The 25659-nt window shown below is 35.7% G+C and overlaps 1 protein-coding gene across 12 annotated transcripts in view; it reads right to left on the bottom strand.

The window, feature by feature from the left end:
• The window catches only part of PARD3 (par-3 family cell polarity regulator), a 434123-nt gene that overhangs the window by 136131 nt on the left and 272333 nt on the right, over nt 1–25659 (bottom strand). For 7 of the 12 annotated variants that reach the window (XM_085227074.1, XM_085227084.1, XM_085227082.1 and 4 more), the window contains 6 exons: nt 24097–24286; nt 19044–19195; nt 18373–18405; nt 17915–17959; nt 11810–12037; nt 6073–6289 (listed from right to left, as the gene is read on the bottom strand). In XM_085227074.1, the coding sequence (XP_085083200.1) occupies nt 6073–6289; nt 11810–12037; nt 17915–17959; nt 18373–18405; nt 19044–19195; nt 24097–24286 (865 nt within the window). The remainder of the gene's footprint in view (nt 1–6072; nt 6290–11809; nt 12038–17914; nt 17960–18372; nt 18406–19043; nt 19196–24096; nt 24287–25659) is intronic. The other 5 variants (XM_085227076.1, XM_085227077.1, XM_085227078.1 and 2 more) reach the window with 5 other exon arrangements.

The raw sequence follows: 25659 nt of genomic DNA, 5'->3' as shown, positions 1-25659 counted from the left end.
ACAACTCAGACACCTTCTTCTCACGAGCCTGCTTAAAAGTCTGAAGGCTGTTATTAAATAAAAGAAAAATAAGGTAATTACCAAATAAGTGTTATAAGCTTGTTTTAGTTTCAGCTAGGATAGAATTGCTTTCTTCAAAGTGTCTGGTAAGATGCCACGTTTTGGTTCTGGGAGAAAAACAATGCTGATAACACACCAATGTTTATAGTTGCTGCTAAGCAGGAAAGTACAGAGCCTTGGCTGTTTTCAGCAAAGAGCCCAAGGAGCTGAGAGGGAACAGAATTAGGACAGTTGATTTAAATTGGCCAAAGGGGTATTCCATATCACATGACAACATGTGAAAGAAGTTTTGAAGGGAGGGGGAGTTTGTCTTGCTCTCTTCTGCTCACTGGGGGCTAGTCAGTGGTGGTGAGCAATTGCTTGTGCATTACTTGCTATACACAGTCATATCTATATACATATACATATATATATGTATGTGTATATATATGGACTGCCCTTTTCCTTTTCTCTATCTTAGTTTTATCTCAACCCATGAGTTCTACATTCCACTGAGAAAGGGGGGATGAGCAAACGACTTTATGGAGCTGAGCCACCTGCCAGGTTAAACCACAACAAACCCTCGCAATTTGCTTTTCATTTTTTTACAGACATTACTGATGAGGAGAATCTTCAGTAGACAGCACAAGGAAGTCATGTAAAACGCAACAGTAATCCTTGTAGGTTATTCTCCCATATGTTCAGCCAGAAGTCTCAGAAGGCTAACATGATTGAAAGGTATAATTCAAAGCTACAAATATTAGTGTTATGAAGTGGTACATGTACCTTGGAAGTAGCTGTGTTGAAAAGAAGGGGGAAAAAAGACAACAGTATATCTGCTTTCAGCAAAACAAGGATGGAAACTAAGTTGTCTATTTGTTCTCACAGAATTAGGAAAAAAAATACTAGGCTCCCAGTAATCATTTTTAAATGTAATTTAGGATTAGGTTTTAATGGTAATCTGAGAATATTACATTTGCATTGGCTAGCCAGTGCATTGATTTACTTACCTGTATGCTGCAAAATCAAGAGAGGAATTGAAGATTAATCACCACATATCACAGATTTACATTTCCATCAATATTACAGAACAGCTCTTGAAATATACAGTCCCCAGTACTAAGAACACCTATGCATATACTTACTTCTTAGCATAGTGTCTTGCTCCACAAATTTCAACACCCAGTGGTTCCCCACTGAAAAGCTATGTTTATGTGGGATTGAGGTATTAATCTACAGGAGAAAGGTATCCACTTCTTATAACTACTTAACCACAGTTGCTTCAAAGTACCTGACATCCATTTCATAGGCAACCTCCAAAACCAATGTAAATATTTTCTTACTTAAACTCAGTATTAAGATACAAAGGTATACTCCTTACAGCATCTTTCATTGTCCTCAGCAGCTTGCCAAAAAACTCAAGCATATCTTTTGTTTTTGCAAACTCATTTTTATCTCATTGTATAGATGTCAATTTGTTTGAGATCTATTTGTCATCATGACTGTCCCTCCAGTGTTTTTTCATCAAAATGTGACTGGCTAATATTCCTCTTCTTTTTGGAAACCCAAAGTTGTTTTTCTTTCCTCTTTTTTTCTCAACATCTTAGTAGATCAGTTTCTTCTAACTATGTTATACTTCGGACACATTCTTTCCTGAGATTGATCACTTGCCAAACATAATTTTTTATAAAACTCTCCAGTGAGAGTTCTCCCATACAAACTCCCCAGTAAGACCATGATCGTATACTTCCTCACAAATGAAATAAATTCCAAAAAACAGTGACATAGTTACAGTGATGCTACTGTATTACAAAATCTTGGCTTGGGTCTATTACAGAGAAAATTACAGGTGGATGCTGGTTAAAGATGTGGAGCTACAATTCTTTCATTTGTGACCCATTACTTCATTGGTCTTAGTGACACAGCTAAAAACTTTACCCTGTTTTCTATCCCAAGGGTCCCCATTTTCATAAGTGAAAATATGCTGTACCTGACAGGAGGAGGGAAAAAGAAAGTGGCACACACAATTTTCTCTCATAGGAGAGAAATGTCAAAGAATCGCACAACAGCGAAGCCCATCAAATTAATGTATCCCTACCAGCACTAATTATAAGTGCACTGCTTGAAACCATAAAGCGTCTTGCCTAATGCACCACTACAAAGACCTTTTTATCAACGGATTGTTCTTGTCAGGTTCATTTCATCAAGAAACAGAATCTCTACAGAAATAAACAAACTGAGACTCAGAAGTGAGTAAATATATATTTTAGATTGCACTTTGAGGAAAATAAAGATTTTTGTAATCTTCTGATATCAAAACATGCATCTATTCAAGCCTTCGTAGTAGACAAGCAAAAACTAGCAGAACTTTTTATCAGCTTCCCCAAAACTATTTGCTAAGCTGTCAGTGGCCATCCAGATGGCCCTTAAATGTCAGCAGTGGAGAAGATAGAACTGCACAGTCTCTCCATGGTACAAGATTAAAGCCAGAGGACATAACAGATTACTGCATGGATAAGAAAGTTAGGGCAATGATGTAATTGCTTGGGCAACAAAGATATGTTCTGGTATAAGATCTGCAGCAGCTCAAAGCAGCACCAAGGCTAGTGTGTCAGCATCTCCTCCAAGAGATCAATATTTCCGTTCAACACTCTTCTGGCTTTATTTACAGTCTATATTTATCTGTGAGCAGAAAGAGGGACCATTAAGCCAAATGTCAAATTTATAAATATTATTCTCTTCTGCTCTGAAATGTCATAGTGAAAAAAGAAATGCACACATACTCAGATAGATTTATTTCACAGAGAGAAGAGTGAAATTTCAGACTGTTCACAGCCCAGTGTGAGTGAAGGTCCTTTGGAAGTGAGGGAAGCTCGGTGTCTCAGAGCACTGCATCTTACAGTTCTCCCTCGTGGTTGCATCAAGCTTCTCTACTTTGGTTGATGAAAGCCGTAAAACAATGCAAGTACTTAAAAGGTTTATTTATGATTTTAACCTGCTATCTCAATCACCAGGAGATCTTGGAAATGATGCCTGGATGCTGAAGGACAAATGTAACCTTGGGTCCCCTTGTGGAAATTTCCATCTCATAGTGCAGTTTAATGAAGATCCCAGTACCAAATCCTAAGATTTTAACTGAAGGCAAGTAGCTTGCTTTTATACATTACACAGACTTCACTTTAGAAGCTGTCAGTTTGCATATAGGTAGTAAAAAGCCCCTTGGCTAAATACAGACACTGGTGTGTCAGTTAACAGCGATTTCACCCCGCAAGTGTTCTTGCCCTTACAACTCAATGAAGAAAGATTATCTTACAATAAGAGCACTGGGAAGGAAGAAAGAAAAAGAAGAAAAAGAACTACAAAGAAATCACAACGTTGCAAAGAACCAAAACATCCAATTATGCTTTGATCATGACTTGAATTTCAAATGTTACTGTCATCATTGTTTTTTATTGCACCACATCTTCTGATTACTTGATATCTGTATGTCAGATAAACAGAAAAACAAAGCATGATATAGCCAGAAGTAGTAGTTTATCTTACAGACATAATAAAGTCTCAAACATTATTGAGAAGCCTGTCAGCAAAGCAAATCTGAGCACAAAGTGGAAATGAGACATAATGCTTAATTCCTTCAATCAGCATTTTCCTGTTTGCCAGAAGCACCTCTCCTGGGTGGGCTGACAAGGTGCAAGCTAATTTAAAGATCCAGGAGGAGTCAGAACTGCATCCAGGTAGCACTGCTCCCACATTAATTAAGAGGAGACTAAAAAGTAAAGTTCACATAGAAATGGCATTGAGGGAAAAATAACTCAAGGAAACACTGGCTGTTATGAAGAGCATACAACGAAGACAGCATCAGGCCTTCTTATCAGCAAAATTATACTTTTCAGATTAAAGATTTCAGGACTATTGTATTGAACATACAGACAATGTTGCTTCTGGTATTAATTGCCACTTTTGGACTCATTTCCATCTAGAGCTTTCAAAGCTGTTCTGGAACACATGGAGGCTCTAATGCCAGAGGGCATAAAGCAGGCAATCAGCCCAGGACTGTCTGGTTCCCCAACAAATAAAGGCTCCCTTGTTTGGAGGGCATTCTCCCCAGGTTCATTCTTTGTCTGTGTACCAAAGCTTGCACGGTAAAGCAGCTGTCTCCCAGGTCCACTGAGCATCAGGAACATTAAGTAGGAGCTGCCCTTCTTTCTCGATGCTGTGTAATACTTTCCGGCTGAACTTCAGCTCACCAGGCAGCACTCATGTTATCCATAAGCTATTTACACACAACCAAATTTGTCACAGATGATTTGCTGCCATTTTGCCTGTTTATTCCCATTGCGATAGCCACTTACACCAGAGATGAACTATCCCAAAACTAATCTATAGAAAAAGGGCAAAGTGCAGAAAAGAATCAACAGTATTTCATACGTCTAACCTTTTCCTCCACCCCAGAAGTGTGATGCAACCTTACTCCAGGCTTTGACTTAGTCAGGCAAACACCAAGAAAATGAAGGTATTCCTGTAGGACTTCCATATGATGCAGCAAAGTACTCTCCTTCTTTTGATGTGTGAAGCCATCTTTTATAACACTTTTGGTATGCTGTTGCATGGGCTGCCTAACAACCTGATATGACTCCATATTTTCCAAATAAATTTTCTATTATTTTCCAATTTTTTTGATCCTAAGTTAACTAATTTTGTGTTGTCATTAACAGTCAGAACAACTCTCAAAGGTCTAGCAGTAACAGCCAAAGTTCAATTGCACGATAAAGATGATAACAAGTTTTAAGGTAATGGAAGCTCTGCTTAAATGCTTTGAGAGAAGAATCACTGTTAATAAATCTTCAAAATAATACTGGTATCTCATTTCAAATTAAATAATGAAACACTGCATATATGAAAGAAAACAAACACTGCCTCAATATAATCTTTCTTTTCTTGAAAATGCATTTATTTACACTAGCTAGCTAAAAGAAAGACTGATTTTCTTACTTTCTCACCCCTTCCCAGAAGTGATCAAAGGTGTTTGTCATGTTTCACCATTTACCCAGAACAGCAGGGTGTCCCTCAGCAGTCTGCTCCTTTCAGATCACTTATGTCTGCTGGAGAGAAGACTACTTTAAAAAGCACAGTACTTGGTAAAAAAGCAGGTCTTTCACTGACCTTTCTCCAGACTGTGGGTTCTCAGAGCACACAGTCTTACTTAGATTCCGATTTCCTCAAGATGAGCCTGCTGTTTTTCAATCTCAAACTGATTCATCTCTTTCCTATCTTACCTCCATGATACAGAATAGTCTTAATAGCTAAATAAAAAAACCCACTCATTTAGTAGCATGTAAGCTTTGGGTACAGGATTAGAACAACACAAACTGTGAAGAAAGAGAGAAAGGAAGAGAGAAAGGAAGAGAGAAAGGAAGGAAAGAAGGGAGGAAAGGAGAAAGAGAAAAAGAAAGAGAAAAAGAAAAAGAAAGAGAAAAAGAAAAAGAAAAAGAAAAAGAAAAAGAAAAAGAAAAAGAAAAAGAAAAAGAAAAAGAAAAGAAAAAAGAAAAAGAAAAAAAAGAAAAGAAAAGAAAAGAAAAGAAAAGAAAAGAAAAGAAAAGAAAAGAAAAGAAAAGAAAAGAAAAGAAAAGAAAAGAAAAGAAAAGAAAAGAAAAGAAAAGAAAAGAAAAGAAAAGAAAAGAAAAGAAAAGAAAAGAAAAGAAAAGAAAAGAAAAGAAAAGAAAAGAAAAGAAAAGAAAAGAAAAGAAAAGAAAAGAAAGAAAAGAAAAGAAAAGAAAAGAAAAGAAAAAAGAAAAATACTTGATCTGACAAGAGATATGTGCATTACTTAGATATCACCAAAGATTGTTTCCAAGATCAGGCAGCACGAATGCTTAAAACCTGCTCTGTTTTTGCAGCCCTTTCAGCCTGCTAGCCAGCAGCTTCTCTTCCATTCTGAGCTGCTTCTTTTTCATGGCACTACTTATAAACACAGAAACTGACAGATAAAAGATGAAGGTTCATTATTTTCATATTCGATTGCAAAGCACCTACCTGAACATGTCTCCTAAACCTTTCAGCATTCCTTTCTTTGCCTTAATTTTATCCTTCTCTTTATCTCGATCTTTCTTCTTTTCCTTTCCAGCCTTTTTTCTGTCGCCTTTATCTTGGCTTCCATTCATCTGTCTCTCCAGTGAGTGGGATGGCTGGTCACTTGCTGTGGAAACAGATTCTCTACCAGATCTTGAACTTTCCTCTGTGTCTTCCTCCACTGAAAGCACAAATTAAGAAACAATACAGAATAAGAACAAACAACAAAGGCAGATTGTTTATTGTAATAATTATTTCCAAGCAGGATATATGCACAAAAGCAAGATATTTCCACTCTTTTTCAAATTGAGTATTCACTAGTTTGGAGTATTCTTGGAATGGCCATGTTTACATAAACCCTTAAAGTCAAGGAATTCATCTTTGCAGAACATTCTGTATAACTCAATTCATACTTTATGTGCACTCTGAATAACATAGATTATGGGGAAGATGTTAATTGAACCCCATTAAGTGATGTTAATTGGATCCTTTTGTTTCAGCATCTAAATCAGTTGAGGAGAGCTTCAGAAATGTCTGCAAGAAGAAACAACAGCTGTGTAGCATGCCCTGTCAGTAAATTCTTAGCAATATTCCCATAAAAATATGAAAGTCATTAAGGACTGTTGACCCTCAATAGAAGCCTTAATAGACTTTTTCTTCTGCTGCATATACCGTAATGATTCTGCTGCACTACTTCATTTCCTGGCGTAGTTTAAAACACATCATGCATCATAACTTTTATTCTTCCAGAGCAGTAATACTGGTTGAGATGGAGCAGCCTGGGAGGCACAGGTGGGAAGATTCCACCCAGTGGAACAAGGAAAACATTTTAAGGGCAGGTCTTGTGTTTCTTCTCCGTTTCTAACCCAAGACCAAGACTCAGAGAATCCTAAAATATACCTGAGGTTAAATTTAACAGGGCACCCATGTTTCAGAAAATCTGAAATAAAAATGATCAAAAGAAACAATCCAATAAGGAACAAAAAACTCCCCCAGCAGTTTAGTGAGAAAGAAAGAAAATTATGCTAAACATGAGAGTTAGAATCATGAAGCTATTTTGACATAGCTTAAAGCCATGTCCAACAACTACACCGCATGAGTGTTGAAGCTGAGATCTCCCAGGAGCTCTAACATTTTATTTCATCACATTATAAGCAGGGCTGCATCATTTTTCAGTTTTCCAACAGACAGCACAAGGCAGCAATTAGGATCACCGGCACATACTCTGCACTGATTCCCATAGCTCTTACAGGTTCTAAACAAGTATAAATACACATATATATATATAAAAAACACACACACACACACAAAAAAAAAAAAAAAAAAAAGGAAAAAGCCATGACAGAGCTGGAAGGAAGAATAATTTTTAACTTCAGCACATGTTTACTTATTATTACCACTACTACTGTTATTGGTAGACCTCAGGGACTTTTCTACAGCTAATGGAAGTGTGCAATTCTTTAGAAATTTTTCTAAACAGAATACTGTAGAATATAAATTTGCTCTTCTTATTCATCTTTCATGTTTGCCATACCAGTAATTCATTGAAGTTGAGGAGTCTACAAATCACCAGCTGAAAGCCAGTAGATATTCTATGTTCTCTCTCTCAGAAACCTGCCTGCAAAATACTGTTTATTCTTCAATATTACATTACACAGAGCTGCCCAATAGTCTTATTCAACAAATAAGCATTTCTATGAATATTATCCAACCCTGCAAGATCACATAAACATTTTTCAGAGAAACATATCATGTCAGATAAATATCAATATTAATAACCATTTTGGAATATCAACTAGTACTCTGAAGTACAAATCAACGAAAAGAAAAAACCACAGTTCCCAGCAATTCATATTAGCCCGCTACAAGATAAGCAGGTGACATAACTTCTCAGTTATAGGCACAGCTTTAAAATTTGAATAATTTTATTTTAGAAAACTACCAGGCACATCCTATACCTTTCTCTGAATTAGCTGTACTTGGACTTTTTTTGGTGAAAGTGTTTCTTACACAAATTTTGGACGATATTTAATTGTTATTAAAACAGTAGTGGAAAACTACTTTGGAATAGAGATGCAAATTTTTTGCATGTTAATTTATAGCTACAATCTGTTCCATTTAAACCAACTAGGCATTTAAATGATTGTACTTGGAAACAAACATAATTACTTTAAAAAAAAAAAACTATAAAAATCTGACAAATTTTGAAGTTGACTGTTTTCTTGGTACTGCATTGCTAGAATTCCAAAGATAAACAAATTTGTTTTATGGTTGTTCATATTCATATGACAATACACTATTTCAAGCCTAAATATGTATTAAGTGTATTGAGCTGTGCTGATTGCAGAACTACTTGTCATAACAATGCTTCCTTTTATTGTTTTGCATATTCTATGGAGATAATGTTGGCTCCTTTCCACAGTTGTGCTGCAATAAATATTTGTCTATCATATACATTTTGCTCACAGTTAATTCCATGGTTTCAAATGAGCCTTGTGAACCAGGATGTCTGTTCCCTTGGAATAAACATTTGTGTTTCCACTGGAGTAAATGGATTTCCAGTTTCTTAAAAACACACAACATGAAGAAACTTGTTCCACTTTTATGCAGAACATTCAGTCTGCAATTAACGTACACCTAATTACTAGCGTTTAGAACAAATGCAAATGCTGCCCAATTAAAATTCAAGCTGAGGCAGAAATGAAACTTCTTATTTTTGTTAAGTTGCAGTAATGACATCAGGTTGCTGCAAAACACAGAATTTATTTGTTTTGGTACTGTTACTTTTTCCTCCACTCTCCTGCTCCCTTCCTCCATTCAGGACACTGAAGAAAAAAATTAAATTGGAGTATACTTTAAACATCAATTAAAGCTGAAAACCAGTGTCATTTCATGAACCACACTGTACTAAAGAGAACTACAGAAACAGGTATTATGAAGCTATTCTCCTAATTAGGCCATAAAGTGGAAAAGATGCACATGAGGAATCAAAGCTACTTAACATGAAGCTATTTTGTCACTAAGTTTCCAGGCTTCTTGTTGTGATATTTAATACGGCCATAGATTCTAGCAATTAAGATTCAGCAAAAGATTAGAAAGCTTTGCTGATCTCTCCCAATTCAAATGTCTTGTTCTCATTCACATCACTGAAGATAAACGTTTTGCTTTCAGTCAGCTATTTCAAGTATTTAGGAAAGAAAAAAAAGAGAAAATCAGGCAAAATGACCTTTGATAGTTCAACACTCACACTTCTCCATAAATATGACTTATTTACAACCATTAAAATTCATACACATCCTCTCACATACCTACTAAAAGATTGCCCCAGAACAGGACATACCTATCTGATTTTCCTAGCCATTTAATAACTTTTTTCTTTGCAAAGACAGTAAGTTTATTTATAAGAGAGTCGGCCTCTCTGCCACACGTACTACCTGTGTTTTATGGCTTTCTTATATGGGTAATGACATGTTACGAATTCCTCTATAAAATATATTGCAGTGCAGTGTCTGGAAAAGAAAAGCACTCTCAGCACTGAAACATTTGGAGAAGAAAGAGAAAACATATCAAGAAAGACAAATGATTCCAATCTCAAGGGTATCAGCAAATTGACCACCAACATGTTTGCCTGGATTTTATAATACAAGAAAGCCACATTTTAATTTCAAACAATTATGAAATAATTAAATACAATTAAAAAAAAATTATGCCATGTCATTATGGCAGCAGTGAGCCATTAGGCTACTACCAGATTGTCAAATCAACTTCCATGTATTCAAAGGCGCCCAGACTTTTTCCAGCTGAAGACATCACTTGGTAAATTCTCTGGAATCTGAAGCCACACAAAATTTACACAAAGTTGGGAAGATTGCAGTTGTTTTTTTACAGATACATGCAGGTTCCCAGAAAGACAGACATCAGGATTTAGCATTCTGAGCTAATTCCAAGCCCATATGTCTGGACTAGCTCTTAAACTCTCCTGTCCTCCATAAGAAGGGGAAGACCTAAAGGATCTTCAACACTGTTCCTGGAACTGAATTCAATCCAATGAACTTACTAGGACTGCTTTACTACACATCTCTTTCTATTACACTGGCAGTGCAACTTTCTGGATTACTTTTTAGACGCTTTATTGTAATACATGGAAATTATTCAACCCCACAACTTCAACAGAACATGCAGTTCCATGCACATCGCTTGGTCATACTTCCTTCAGGCCTTCCTTAGCGGGTGGGATTTGTGAACAATCTTGCTCTGTGCATTGCATCAATAAGCTCAAAACATCTTACAGAAATCTCATAAGCCTATACTCATCTAGAATATGTTTTTTGAAAACAGTTTTGCTGTAATTTTGGTGAAACAAAGTTAAATGATCTGTAACTTCTGGATAAACCCTGGATATTGATGCCTCAAAACAAGATATCTCCATCAGTTGACTCACACCAAATAAGGGCTTTTAGAAAAACATGACCTTACATCCCAGAAGACCATAGGCACACACCTATGCCTTTGGGAGAATGAGCAGGACCATTACACTTTTTCTCATACTGTTGTCTTACTGGTGAAAAACAGAATGACAGCCAGCAGCACCAGACCAGCATTTAACCTCACTGCTTCGTGAAATTGCTAGGTATGGTAAAAGCGAAGCAGAATTAATTCTGTCTGTAACTACCTTGAGAAGAATGACCTCCCTTCCAATCTCAGAACACTTTTATTAACAGACAGATTAAAAGAAAAAAAAAAAACAAAGAGTTCTGAAAAATATAAAAAGAGTAAGCTTACAATAGAATACTACGGAATGACACTTTAGAAAATAAAAAATTTCAAAACTAGCAGAGACTGGAAAGTCTCTTTTCAATGTTATTTACCTGAATATTTGCAGAAAAATTTTACCACTTCAGCTTTCCAAGCGTCTTCTTCATTCATAAACTTTTAACTAGCTGCAGGTTGATTAAAAAAATTCTGCGGGTGTGTGTGACAAGTTGAAACTAATACAACATGAAGGTTAAAAATTCCATAATTTTAATACAACTCTCGATTGAGGTAATTTACCATTCACACTATTTTTATTCAATATAAGTTGTCATTTTCCCACCCATTCTTACATAGTTCAATAATGATAAGGTTAGCTTTGAAGTGATTCTTTTATGTTAATGACATTCTCCACATGTTGGGTCATACTTCGGGTTAAAGAACTGAAAATGTAAATGAATGCCCATTAGGGTGGGTAATAGCTGATCATTAACTTTATATTTTATTAGATCTGCCAGCCTTACTCATTCTAATTAAAGGACAGTGATTTCTTTTTCTTCCCCAGACACTACAAACGTACCCTTTCAAAGTTAGATGCACGTATTTTTGTAACATTAATTCAGTGGTTTTTTTTTAGTTTCTGCGTAAAATTTTTTCTAATTTACATCAGTAAATTAATTAGCTGCCTTACAGAAAATTTTCATAGTAAGTAATTTAAGTAAACACACTCCTAATAATCTTATTTCCTTATTTTAGGAAGGAAGGAAGCTGCAGAGTGTTGCAATCTGTTTAATGCATATGAAGGGCAAAAGCCTGAAAAAAATCCAGGAAGAGATATTAGCTCTATTCTTTTAAAATCCAAAAATTATCTTCAATCTCTTTTAATTACCTTCTAAAAGAATTGACTGATACTGTTAACATTCATTACGTACAACAATAGCTTACTTACAAGTTTCCATGCCTTCATCATCATCATCTGCTACGGGTTTATCATACGATTTGTCTATGGCAGCTCTGAAGCTTTCATTGCAGCCTCGTCCTCGGATAATTCGTGGGCGGGGGCGGTGGAAGGGAATATCACCATTGAGAGTCACCTCAGCAACGGCTGTCTGCAGACTTTCTAATGAGCTGGATTTCTTCAGACCTAATGAAGGCCCTACATCTCTGGTTGGGGAACCTTAGCGATTTAGGGAAGAAAAAAAAGTAATTAGAATTAGTGTAGAGAACTGCATGCTTGATTATGCATATCCATCGTGAAAGTCTTTGGGGACACACTTAACATTATTCACATCATCTCTCAATAATCTGCAGGGAATTCTCAGCAGATTTGTTGGTCTCAGAAGTGAATGAGTATGTCAAGTTACAGTCAATGAAACCGACAATGTTAGCAAGGTCTGGCTTTTCAAATCAGTGAAAAGATACCAACATCCATCACTATTATTTTAACCATCTGAATGATAAAAGTAAGCACAGAGCTTTAAACACAGCTCATAAAAACAACAGAGATACAAATCTTACTGCATCAAACAAAATTATTAATTAGTTTTTGTTTAGAGCAGAAAATTTCATTTGTAATAGCAGCTGATAAACAGAGAGCATATTCTGGTCATGAATTCTATTGTGTTTAGAGTGACATTCTGGTAAAGTACTCCGACTTCTGGCTTCGAAGAATATGTTTGGTTTAAACTGACTTTTAAGGACTTGCATGAAAATGCTAACAATTTCATAACGAAATATTTCTGAGAAACATCAGCTGACTTGGTGGGATTTTGAGAATTTGTTTATAAAAATCTATGGCAAAGTCCCAGTTAGTCTGGTCGTACCACAGTATCAGTTACCCAGCTGGACAAGAAACACTGCTGGCTGTTTGCAGGTTGATGTCTGCATAGCTCTACAGCTGGGGCTGAGGGTAGCCCTTATCACAGCTGCATGTTCAGAGGCGTGCCAAGAAACCCCTGAACAGTATTCCTCTAAAATCCTTTCTTCACCCAGACTTGCCTTCTCACCTTTGTGGACTACATTTCTAGCCTCTGTTTTTAGATACACAGTTTTAGTGAAAATCAGCTGACAGTTGCACAATTGGATCTTGTTGTTAAAACTGGGAGAGATCTATCAGAAAAAAATATATATATATACACTCACTGCACTTAGAATTATTTTGTTTAAAGGTGCAGAATACCCTTTTGCATAGGACTTGTGCCTTGAGAAAAAGATGAGGTGGGATGGAAGCGGGAAGAGGGATGCTGGACATACAGAAGGGATGCACAGCAACAGCATAGCAACTCTTCACTATGTTTATTGCTGTCTTGGTATGAAACACAGCAAGGCAACAAATGCTTCAGTAAATGCTTCCATTTTTCCACTCAGCTATTAAAATGCTGAGCAACTCAGTTGACATGAAATCCATTTTATCAAACATATTCAAAGAGCAGCTGTCAAAAAATTCCCCCTCAGCTGCCCTACTGTTAAGAAGAACTTTTAAATAGAAACAAAACAAAAATCCTCTTTCCCAGGTCTGCAGAATTCCTGCACTCTGGTTCCCCCAGAGGTCTGGGGTCCTGCCGCTTGCACCCTCAGCCAGAAATAAATGCATCTCAACAAATTAGAAATTTTATCTCAATGAACTCACACCTCCTAGAAGAGGCCACCCTCTTGCTGCAGCCTGTATTGGTTGGAAGACTGAGTGTCATGAGGATGGCTGGGCACAGTGCAGCTGCCAGGGTGAACAACAGCAGAGCAGCCAGCTGGGACAAGGGTGGGCTGATAGCTTCCCAGCTGTGCAAACAAACTGCCATCCAGGATCCCCAGGCTTTTGAATGTGGCCTAAAGTCTTGTGCAAGTGTTTTTACATAACACTCTCTGTGCCAAGTAAACGAATTTCAGCTTAGACAATGCCTTATAAAATTGCCCACTTCCTAGCTTGTGTCACAAACTGCTGTTCTTCCTAGACTAATGTCTGCAGTTGAAAACAAATGAGATTTTGTTGTTTTTTATTTTATTTTTCAAGACTGTGTCTTGTTAAAAAAAACAACAGTCTATGAGACAAGAAAGAAAAATGATTATAACAGCTTGAGAGGAAAAAGAAGCAGAAAGGGGACAATGCTATATAAACCAGCTGTTTGACATATTCAGTTTCATATGCAGAGGGAAAGGCTATCCTCTTACATGGCAACTTACTCTAAACTTCCTTATTCTGCTTTGCTACCTTCTAAATGAAATGCTCATATATCTTTTCCTAATTACTGAGTGGCTCTTTTTGTAAACAGTAATTATAAAGTAAGCATTTATATGCCCATTTATGTTCATAAAGGACATTACAAAAATTCCATTTCCTGCTACCCAATACAGATGTTTGTGAGAACATATTTATGCAAGTTGTGCTTTCCCAGAGGAAAACCTAGATGGGATGTGACCTAATGTTCACTGAATACTGTATAACTAATAATGGATTACAGAAATGGTAGGAATATTTACTGAACTTGTGTGGTCATGAACACAAACGTGAACAAGTTGCAGAATTTGAAAGAGGAAAATGTCCTTTCACAAGCAATTTAAGCACTGCAATCATAAAGCTATACGTGTTTCAATACCTCTACTATCTTCTATGGCCTCTTCATACCAAGTCTACTATTATCAAAATATATAGCTAAGTCTCCCTGTAAATTGAGTGAGTTCAGAATTTATAACTAGAATTCAGTAGCCAGAAAGTGAGTTGTTTACTCATAATCTCATGAGAAACTTTCTTTAAGATGCATTTTGTTTAAAATTTATGAGTCACATCAAAACCCTGTTTTCTAAGTACAAAAATGTCAGCATTTTCTTCCAGACTTTACAGCGCTGGTGGTAATCATCAGAAATGTTATCTGCTCAGAACGAGTTCTATTTTGACAACAGAATTTAAAACAGAAAAGGGGGAAAAAAAAAAAAAGAAGGAAAAGACGACACATATACCCTAAGCATCTTTATGTGTCTAAAGGATGAAAGGGGTTCTTTTATCATCTTTTTCAAATTTGAAGTTTATCAGAAGTTTCATTTCCATCAATTTCATTAACAAATCCCCTTTGAGGTAGATGCAGCACAGCAGCACTCTTCCTGTAGCATTGCCTCACCTCCCCACATATCGCTTATACGTTCACTCTTGGAATTGTACTCTGTGCAACATACACCAATATCCATCTCGGTAACATGCTTGCTCCACCGCCAAGCACTGCCCCTGCCCACCACGCATGCACAGCACTGGGCGTCCCCCAGACCAGTCCCTGGGCACAGCACCACGCCTGCTTGCCGCACCATGCAGCACCCCTTGCTCATGCATGACATGCGTTGTGTGGATCCGCGCTCACATGGCACATGTAGATCCAATGAGGCATCCAACACACACACACACACACACACACACACGTTACGTGACGCTACCTGTTCCAAGCCAGTTGTTTTTCCCTCATGCTGTTTCACATCTCATGATGCCTCCCTGCCTCCCCTTCTCCAGCCTTACATAATGTATTTATACAGTGCCACAAATTCACAAGGATGATTTGCAAAGGCAAAAACCATGGTGTTAAAGGGTGTAGGAGGATTCCTTCAGTGATGATTTTTAAGAGCTATAATAGCTTTTTTTAGTGCTATAAAAATCACTTTCTTTTAAATGATTTATAATGATGTTTTTGTTTCTCTCTAAAGCGGTATTTTTTACCAACTCTTAGATTAAATAGTACTAGTGACTTACATCAACAACTTCCCTCTATAAGTTTTGCAAAGGCACAACGTCTGCATTTTTTCTTAAAAATTGGTTCACCAGCAGTGAGCCAAATTTTGTATTTACTAACATCTTCTCCACAATATTTGATAAATTCTTCTATTTCTAGTTCAATTCCTACAATAAAGGAGGAACATCTTGGCTTGGAAGGGCACAGGGGAAGAACAGAGCAAGTAACTGCATGAAAAGTACTTCAGCTTAGTTCCATTTAATAAAAGTTTATTTTAAAAGCACCACGTAAAAATAAATTGAAAATCTCTTTAAGCAAATATTCTGTGGAGGTTTTTAGTTTTGCTTTGATTCTGAGAGAGTGTTTCAGCCTTTCCTCACAGTGCGCATGGAAAAAAACAATAGCTAGAACTATAGCGTGCCTGGGATTCAATAAATGAGCCATTCTCAATTGCTACTGAATATACTTCTAACCTTTAGAATGAACTGTAAACACTGAAAGGATTAGGCACTTCAAGTGAACTACAGAAAGAAAAATAATTAAAAATCTATTATAGTAACTAGCACTGGTGAGTTCTACACTCTCCTTTCCTTTTCAGCCAATATTATTAAACTCAACTTTGACTGTAGCAGGGCCCGCTTTTATTTTTCTCTGAAGTAAATATATGCTGAGGTTTCTGACTTCTAGGATTCATCAAGTCATAGTTCACCACACATTTGAGGTATTTTTTTTTCTTATACCAGATAATTTTTAAGCCAAACTACAGTAAGTGGTTTGTTTAAAAACCACATCCATCTTCAGTAATGGGAGAAATGCAGTGTTTATATACAAAACCTGGTTAAAAGCACACAAGATAAATAAAATAAAAGTATAAAAGTATAGTAGAAAGTGTTTTTTTCCTTTTTTTTTTTTTCTTCTGCCATTGAGCTGTTCACAAAATATGTAACTGCTTAGTCCAGATGGTTACAGTCATGCTCATTCACGCAAGTTGTCTGACGTGTCTCTTTTTGGAATTTAATCCAGGTGTTGCACATATAGAAAAACTGCACTCTGTTGATACCACCAAAAGCGCTATGCACTTTTAAACCCAAGACTCATATTTTGTTAAAACATCTAGGATTTACCTTGTTATAATCACATCCCATTCCAATAAGTAGGTCAATGAGAAAATCAACAATAATTTACAATAAATTTGAATTTGTTGTGTAACTTCCTGTGAATATTGCTCAGTGGTGAAGGAGTCCCCAGGCTCTGTTTCTTACTATGACCATTAACACAGTTCATGCTTTCACACTCTGATGGTTTGAATCCTTCAAAACATTCATGCATTTTAATTTTGTGTGCTAATTCTCAATTTCTAAAGCTGCAAGTCTCTGACCGTATTCTACTGTATTTTAAGAGATAGAAGTTTTAGCTGTTTTAATAAAAAATACACTGTTATCAGTTGATTACTTACAACTTCTCAGCATTCCTACTCATGTTGTAAAGTGTGGTTAAACAGAGATGAATTGTGAATTATTAATCATAAATTCTGCATGGAATGCTCTGTTCCCCAAATCATGCTAAAAATAAATAATATTGTCAGGTTTAAAAGGTGAATTGTTCCTAATTAGAGCTAAGTAATGTTATGGTGTCCTCTGGATCTAGTCTAATTAAAACAGCATTTCAAAGGTCAAAAGCTAACACGTATTAATAAATCATAAAGGCTAATAATTGCAGCTGGTGCATTATTTTAATTACTAATAAAAATATGCTTTGAAAGCTATTTCTCATTATCATTGTGTGAAATGTTACAATCAATCGTATGTGGAAAAGATTCTATTTACATATTCTTTTGTTCTGTTTCACTGCTTGGGTTTCAGTTCCAAAGGCAAATCAACTTGCACTAATAATCATCAACTCAACTCACAACATGTATCTGATGACCACTTAAGGCAAAGATAGCAGTTTTGGAATTAAAATAATTATTTTCAAGCACTGTGTTAGCACTGTAAGAGCCAAACACCCTACTCTTTTGCAACATCACTCTGAGTTTGAAGCTAGATTTTCCAAGATTTCATTGCAAGGACAAAAATCATTATAACTGTGAATATTTATGAGTTCAAAGTGTAGACACAGGTGTCTACCTAGAATCGGATGTATGACCTGCCTGAATATGCTACCCCAGATACTTATCTCTACAGAGAATTTTCTTTTTCTCTACGACTTGATTATTCACAACAATAGAAAGCAGCCATGCAAGTACTGGAATATTCATGTTTTCATGCAATTTGATTGGCAGTTCTGTAATTGTGGTAAGCTGCTTTGACCAAGGTTTCTATAGCAACAGCCTTACTGTCAATTCTTACCTGTTTTCTGGTCATCCATTGTACTGAGCTTAGTCTCGTCAGCTACTGTTAAAAGGTAAATGTATAACGGTTAGCCCAGTTAGTGACCATGCCCCACATGCAACCAACATTCCTTTTTTTGTATTTTCTTTTGAAGTTAGGGGGGGCCTTAGCAATGTCATCCTTCATGCATATAAACTGCAACAGTAAGCAAATATTCCGGATAGAAATGGCAGCAAACTAGTAACCTTCATGCAATGTCAGTCATGTTCACATCACAGGCAGGTACAATGTTATTTACACGTTAGCACATTGCAACTAATCAAGACAAGTCAATAACACCAAACTTACTGTCCTCTGAAGAAGTTGGTGAATTAGGGATTGCAGTTAAGATATTCACAAGTATTGTAAAGGAGAAAACCTGATTATATTTCATTATTCTGAGTACGGAATTTTGTGTTTAAACAATCAAAACTCACTGTTTAAGGTTACTAGCTTCCGCACTTCAGAATCTAAATACAATGGCAGAAAAAGAGATGGGCTTGTTAGCATTTGCTTCTTCTATGTTGTATTGTCAGTTAAAATGATTACAGTTGATTGCCTTAGTTGCTGCTACTTTTTAGGGTTTCTAATATAAATACAAAACATGAGTCTCCACCAAAAGTAGGACTAACTCCATTTTCTAATTCTGAAACATCTCTTCAAAAAAAAAACACTTGCACTCTTAATATCTGCATCAAAATCCACCTACAAAGAGAGGCTACTAGGGATCTTTAAGGCTAATTGCATTATAGTCATGAACTGAGACTAATCCTGTCTACCCAGAACCACAGCATGGAACATTTTACATAGGGATATTCAATGTAGATTGTTAAATGCAACTTTCATCTCCATTTTAATGAATATGTTCTATATCTGTGTATACACATATATACAGAGAACTCCGATATTTAAAGGTATGGACATTTACAAGTGGTAAGAACAATGCACAGGCCAATTGGCCATTCACATTAAGAATATTTTACTTCACACTAGTACATGTTATGCACAGTATTACTGCACATAAATGACATGTTTGGAATTACAAGATCTGTATACTTACAACATGAAAATCAGGTTCAAGTAAAACAATTGAAAAAATATCACTCACTACCTAGATCCATGCTTTTGGATTTTCGTGTTTTAACAAACTCCAACTGACTGGCATCTGAAAACTGCTTTGTACGCTTTTCTGACATGCTCTGGCGTCCAAAACCCTCTCGCTGGAAGGCAAGCACTGGATCAACATCTGGACTAAGAGTGCTGTAGGAAGGGAAAAAAATCATGCGAACATTTATCAAGATCACGCAACCTTTCACTCTGCAGAAAAAAGCATTTATTTAGCATGTGACTTCTACCAGTAATAAAGTACACATTTTCAGATAAACCACTTAAAGTAGTCACACACATGATGAATTTGTTTCACTGCATCAAGCAGTTCTAGTTAAGGAGAATCAAGAATTTCACTTATAAGTTTTAATAAAAGATAAGCTATGCATATACTATCAGAATATACAACCCCAATATGGGAATAATTTAAAAGAATTTAATAAAAACACAATTTCTTTTTCTTAATGATAAATCAATATGTTCTCTTAATAACAAATGTTAAGATTTTTTTAAATCAAGAAATGTTTTTTTGAAAAGCATAAGTAAAATCTGCCCTGCTTGAAACCCACAGAGAATTACCGAAGTTCTTCATTTAAAAACCTTCATAGCATTTTGTGGTTTCAACATGGCTCTGACATACAAGCATATTTTTTACTCAATGCTTCATTGCAGAGCAAGTATTTGTCACAGTGGTTACACTGCTAAGCTGGACTTAGTCTTTTTGTCCGCTTCATAGAATCATGGAATCATAGAATGGCTTGGGTTGGAAGGGACTTTAAAGATTATCCATTCCAACCCTCCTGCCATCATTCTTGAAGTCCTTCTTCTGCACAATTCAGGTCTTTAGCCAACAGGAATGAGAGTTTCATCATAAAAACTTTCACCAGAAGCTTTTTGAAGATAGATTTAATAATATTGTTCTGATGTTGGTAGAATCAGAAACAATGAACAAAATTAGTTCGGCGTGCAAGTTAAACCCTAGGCTTGCCATGTGTCACAACTGCCATACCACATGTTGAAAAAGAAGAAAAGAAAAACAAAAAAAGAATTCAAGGACTATTGCAAGATCATTTACTGCTAATAGACCAATTGAAAGGAAATCCACAAATGGATCTTCTCGCTCCCAGAAAGGGAGAGAGCCTGAAGGCAAGTCCAAAGAAGCTAGATTTCTACTTCAGCTGGCAGAAAAATAAATCTGAGGTATAAAATACTGGAAAAAAAAAAAAAAAAAAAAACAGCAAGTACTGCATGCCACCATTATCTATACAGCAGGAAGAAGATCTCTCAGAATTCCATCCTCTGAATGGTGTAACGTTTCAAGAGAAAAAAGCTTAATATACTGACACTGAGACTTCTGAACACTGTACATGTTGTACAAAGTATTATATATATATAAATACATGTTACTGTTCAATATGTTTCAAAAGAATTATTTTCTATTTTAAGGGCTAGTTATAAGACACAATTCATACTTAGTGAGAAGCAGGTAAATAACAAGTTTCTGCAGAAAATGACTTATACTTTTACATAGTATAATGTGAACATGTTGATGTATGCCACGTACTATAATGTACAGAAGCGTTTTGGAACACCTGGGTATTAGACACAACAATGAAGAGAGGTAAGGAAATGTGCTCAGAGGCATAAAGTACTATAAAAGATCAAAATCACCATCCACATTACTAGACAGTAGAAGAAATTCAGTCTAGCAATGATTCATTTACAAATAATGAGATATGTGCATGTGACAAGCATGTAATACTTAAGCAAGAGCAGGATCAGAGCTTATATGAATAAAGTCAATGTCAAGTGCCTTTTGACTTTAATGTTTCTGGCTCTGGCTCATAATGTTTTACATTTAATTGCAACAACTATTTCAGGGATGTCTGCACAATTTAGCAACGTTTTGAAGCATATGCTTAAAAGCTCTGATGAATCAGAGCCTGAACCAAAAAATAACTATTTTGTCCTCATATTCAGTCTCACAAAATAGGGAAGAAATCATCTCCACATGACAGAAAGATAAAACAGATGAGACCAACATATACTTCTAGCCTTTACAGTAGTGCAAGTTGTAGCTGAATATGAACCCCTGAAGTCTGAAAACATTTTCTGAGTGACTCAACACCTTTCATAATCAGATCATAAATGACTTTCCCAAGGCCACACAGGGGTTTATGGCTCACTACTAGTCAGCATTGTCTCCAAAGGCTAGAAAAATGTGATTTTACTAAGTGAAAATTTTCTCTAACAACATCTGCTAATATAGCTCACATTAGTTAAAGATGACCAGCTCCATCTTGCTGAACAAAATGTATCACAAGGCCCTTCCTTCAAAAGGGGTGAATTTCTAACACTATTTGCTTTGGCTGCATGCTCCTTTGTTTCATATGAGCCTGCTTTGATCAGCATACATAAAGCTTCTAGTAAAGTTAAATATCATTTTCATATAAAAACAGTCCGAGTATATATACTCATTTGAAGCCCTGCTCTGAGAACATGCTAAAACTTCAAAGTTAAATAAAACACTGAATGGGCAACACGAGTCACATAGAGAATGGTATGGTCTGACACAGAATCAGCAATTGCAAATTCTGGAGATCAGATCCAAACTTTTCTACTGCCACTGTGTTTAAGGGTTTTCCTTCTGCTGCCCTTGTCTGCACTTATCTATGCTTATCACAACTATCTTCCACACAGATTTATTATGAGGATTATTTCTTTATGTTTGCAAAGTATTCTAAATATTAGAGGTGCTACTTAGCACAAAAAATAAAATAGAATAAAATTGGTTACTCTCTGACATCATAAAATCTCATACGATTTTAGAGTACAAATATCAGAGTCATATGTAGCGTCATCAGTTTTCACATCCTGGTTGATGAATGACCCACAGGCGTGTTTTAATAATTATAGAACACGCAGATCACAGGAGTTTAAATGCGCATATGTTGCCCAAAAGTATTCAGAAGCCACACTGAAGAGAAGTCACTGGAAAAGCCAATGAGCATGGAGGAGTAACTATTACCACTAAAAGTGCCTCATTTTAATATTTTTCAACTACATTAACTGAAGACAGAAGGTGAATTTAATGCAAGTCATTAAGCAATGCCAAATACAATTTACTGTATTCTAGCATACTTAACAAATAAGGTTTCTGGAATGACAGCTGATCCTTAAAAGAATGTAACCGTCTTCTGACCCTCGATGTTATTAAAATTCCACTTATTAATCCTGTCTTATTGCCCCTTTGTTTTCATAACATTTTCATCAAGGATTAGGGAGATATTGTCAGGCTGGAAAAGCTTACATTTTCTTCCGTGATTCAGAACAGCTGCCATTCTTGTTTGGATAACCCTTCATCCATATTCTTAGTTTTACCCTTTGTGCCTTCCAGCAAAATCATACAATGCACCTTCATTTTACAAATCTCCCTTCACCCATTAGCAGCAGGAAATTAATGAACAATCCACTCCTACCACTATTTACTTACATACAAACAGAATATATTCTATAGCAAGGTGCAATAGTCATCTACGCTTTTAACTGCAATTGTATCTGAAGATCTTTAGAATTTCTTATCAAGATCCAGCTTTAAAGGTTTTAAGCCTGATCAATTCAGCACTATCTAATCCTTATTTTCTTTACTGTGACTCTCATTTTTAAATGTCTATGAATAGCAAAATACACTGCAGAAAGAAATGTAGTAAAAGCATGTGCAGGTTTCAAACAGGCTCTTATTTTATGCTGTATTTTTTTGCTCATATTCACATAAAAAAATCAATAAGCCCCTATGTGCAGTCTTGAGTACTATTCTACTTAAACATCTTGGATTTTCAGCTATAAAGGTTTTTACAAAAGACAGATGGCCTTTTCAAGGGCCCAAACTGCAGATATAACTTGTCCAAGAGAAGAGTTGCAAAAGAGTTGAAAAAGGCAAATGAGGATGCAAAAAAGTAGCTTTTTATACAATCATTAAAACTGTGTTTAAAAATACAGAGCTCAATTCCTGGACAAAAGATGAAATAAACTAAAATAAACCAAAGAAGAAGCTGACAGGCGCACATCAGCTGGCAGGTGCTATCACTGTTTTATTAAGATATTGCTGACACATTCTTAACAGGCTTGAGAGACAAAAGAAATAGGAAAATTTGTATACTTCATCCCATTTGTGGTAATTACCTTGCTTTAAGCAGTGGCAGTGAACAGAGGTGGGCTTTTATTTTGCTATTACTATAGATAATTACAGGACTTGCAAATTAAATTTTAGATCTTATTAATTGTACTTAGCAATAAACAGTATATCTTTGCTAGGAACATAAGCAAGTCAATAATGGAATTCAATGCACTTCTCATTAAAAGTCTTTTGTTAAATTGTGTAAGTGTAATTAGAGAGTCAACTTAAGATGCAAAGAAATTACTTTTATTACAGATAAAACATGTTCACATTTTAATGTGAAATTATTACAGTACAGTGCCTTGCATGACACAAACATTGCTATGATACAAAAGGTATCCCTTGTGCATATTAAAGAAAACTTGACTAATTCTTGTTGCACAACCATTATCACTAACAGGCAAAATAAAGAGCTGCCTTGACCTCTAGGCAGATTTTAAAATTATTGTATGTTATTGGGAAAGTCAGGAAAGTATACAGAATTATTACAAGGCTCCTAGATATGTATTGGAAAATGAAAATTAAATCTTTCTTTTATAGACCTAGAAATATTTACAGTGAGAATTATAAATTAAATTTTCCAATAGTTACTATTTTTTTCATCTCTCATAAATTTAGCACAGCTAGCTAAATTAGTGCTAGTTCAAAAACGTGCCTAGAGACAGCACAAAACTCTGATCTGAATTAAGAAGTCTAACAATCTATGTGTATAGACTTTCTTCCTGAAACGGGTAATTATAAGTATGAAAACAGTGAAATGTGATGTAAATCTAAATGTGAAGGGGAAAAAAAGTCATACTATAGTAACCAAAAAGTAAACTAAATAAAAAGACAACTGTAGTCATCTATTTTTTCCTTCCACTAAGCCATGCCTTACCAGTCTGTCGACTCATTAATTGCAGCTTTAGCCCATCCACCAGTATCAACAGTGCCAAACCCAACATCGTCATGGGAACTGGATGAAGACTGGTCAGAGAGGTGCGGAGGGAGTACAGACAGCCTGTCATCTTCAATAATGACAGTGTCATCTTGGGGCATGTTTACTGTTGGAGAAAGCTGATATTTACCTGAACAATAAAAGGGAAAAAAAAATAGAAATGAGAAGTGAATAATAGCAGAGAGCACCTTGAATAATATATAAACACAACTGATAAAATAGAAATCCTACTGATAAGAGCAACACCACAGGTAATAAAATTAGTTATGTCTCACTTTCCATAGATCATCGTATGCACGAGGTCTGAAAAGTAATATACACAGCTTGTACCTGCAGTCTATTGCAAGAAGTCAGTAATCTTCCCTTGCATCAAACACTTCAGAGGAAATGAAAGTAATGTGCCCATAAATATTATAAAACCACTACCACAGTTGCTTTTATAGTGATCAATATATGCACCATTATATTTTCCAGTATTTCAATGTATTTTGATGCATAAGACTGAAGTACAGTTTTCAAGCCGATGAATACAAAGTACAAGCAATTGAACCTATAGAAATCCCACATCAAAACAGACTAGACTGCTATAAAGACTATCAAAAAGTGCAACATTTTCATTGCAGTGGTTAGTACCATAATTATGGTTTAAACTGAATAAATCAGTTTTTCAGGATATATGCATGAAATACAGAGTTGGGAGAATAGGGATTATATAATTTTAATTTGGAAGATGATAGAAAATCTAGAATGATCACTATTTAAGCTCTAAACATGAAACAAACAGATTATTTCAGTATTCAGAAACACTTAGTAAAATGTTGATGTAAGGAAAACAATAATTTGCAAATTACAATTATAGAGTTATCTGAGATTATGGCAAATTATTATGTAATTCCTTCATGCTAGGTGCACATACTTTTTTATGTGAAAGAAACTCTTTCAAAATATTCTTTGCTCGTGGATATTGATGCTTGACTATCTAAAACGTCTGGTCCCAATGCTCACACTACACACAACGTTCATTCCAATGAATGATCACGACAGTACGTTAATTTTACTACTAGGTATGTATCGCTTGCTAAAACAATTGTAAAAAAACACATTTCATGACAAGAAAAACAATAGTTTAATCAGCCAGTGATCTGACAACAAACTGTCGATTATTCTAACACTATGATGCGCTGCAGTAATATCTCACAGGTAATAATCATACTTTATTTTAATTACAGATATAGAAAAGTTATAAGACTGCATAGAATTAGTGGGAGATGTCCTCCCAGTCTGTTTGCTCCTTCCTCTTCCTCCTCTCTGCTTTGTTTTTTCCGGGAAACGTTTGAGTTATTTTTACTGCTTTTGCATGCAATTTTGGAGGGGAAAAAACTAAACTAAACTAAACAACATCAGTAACCAACATACTGAGTAAGTAGCTAATTACTACACAGCTAGCTAAAATCATCACCACACTAGAGAATACATTTTGTATAGTTTTCCAAAGAGAGGAAA

The sequence above is a fragment of the Meleagris gallopavo genome, chromosome 6 (assembly GCF_905368555.1).
Source record: "Meleagris gallopavo chromosome 6, MGAL_WU_HG_1.1, whole genome shotgun sequence".
Taxonomy (NCBI): Eukaryota; Metazoa; Chordata; class Aves; order Galliformes; family Phasianidae; genus Meleagris; species Meleagris gallopavo.
Note: the sequence above shows the minus strand (reverse complement) of the source record. Positions and strands in the feature narration are given on the sequence as shown.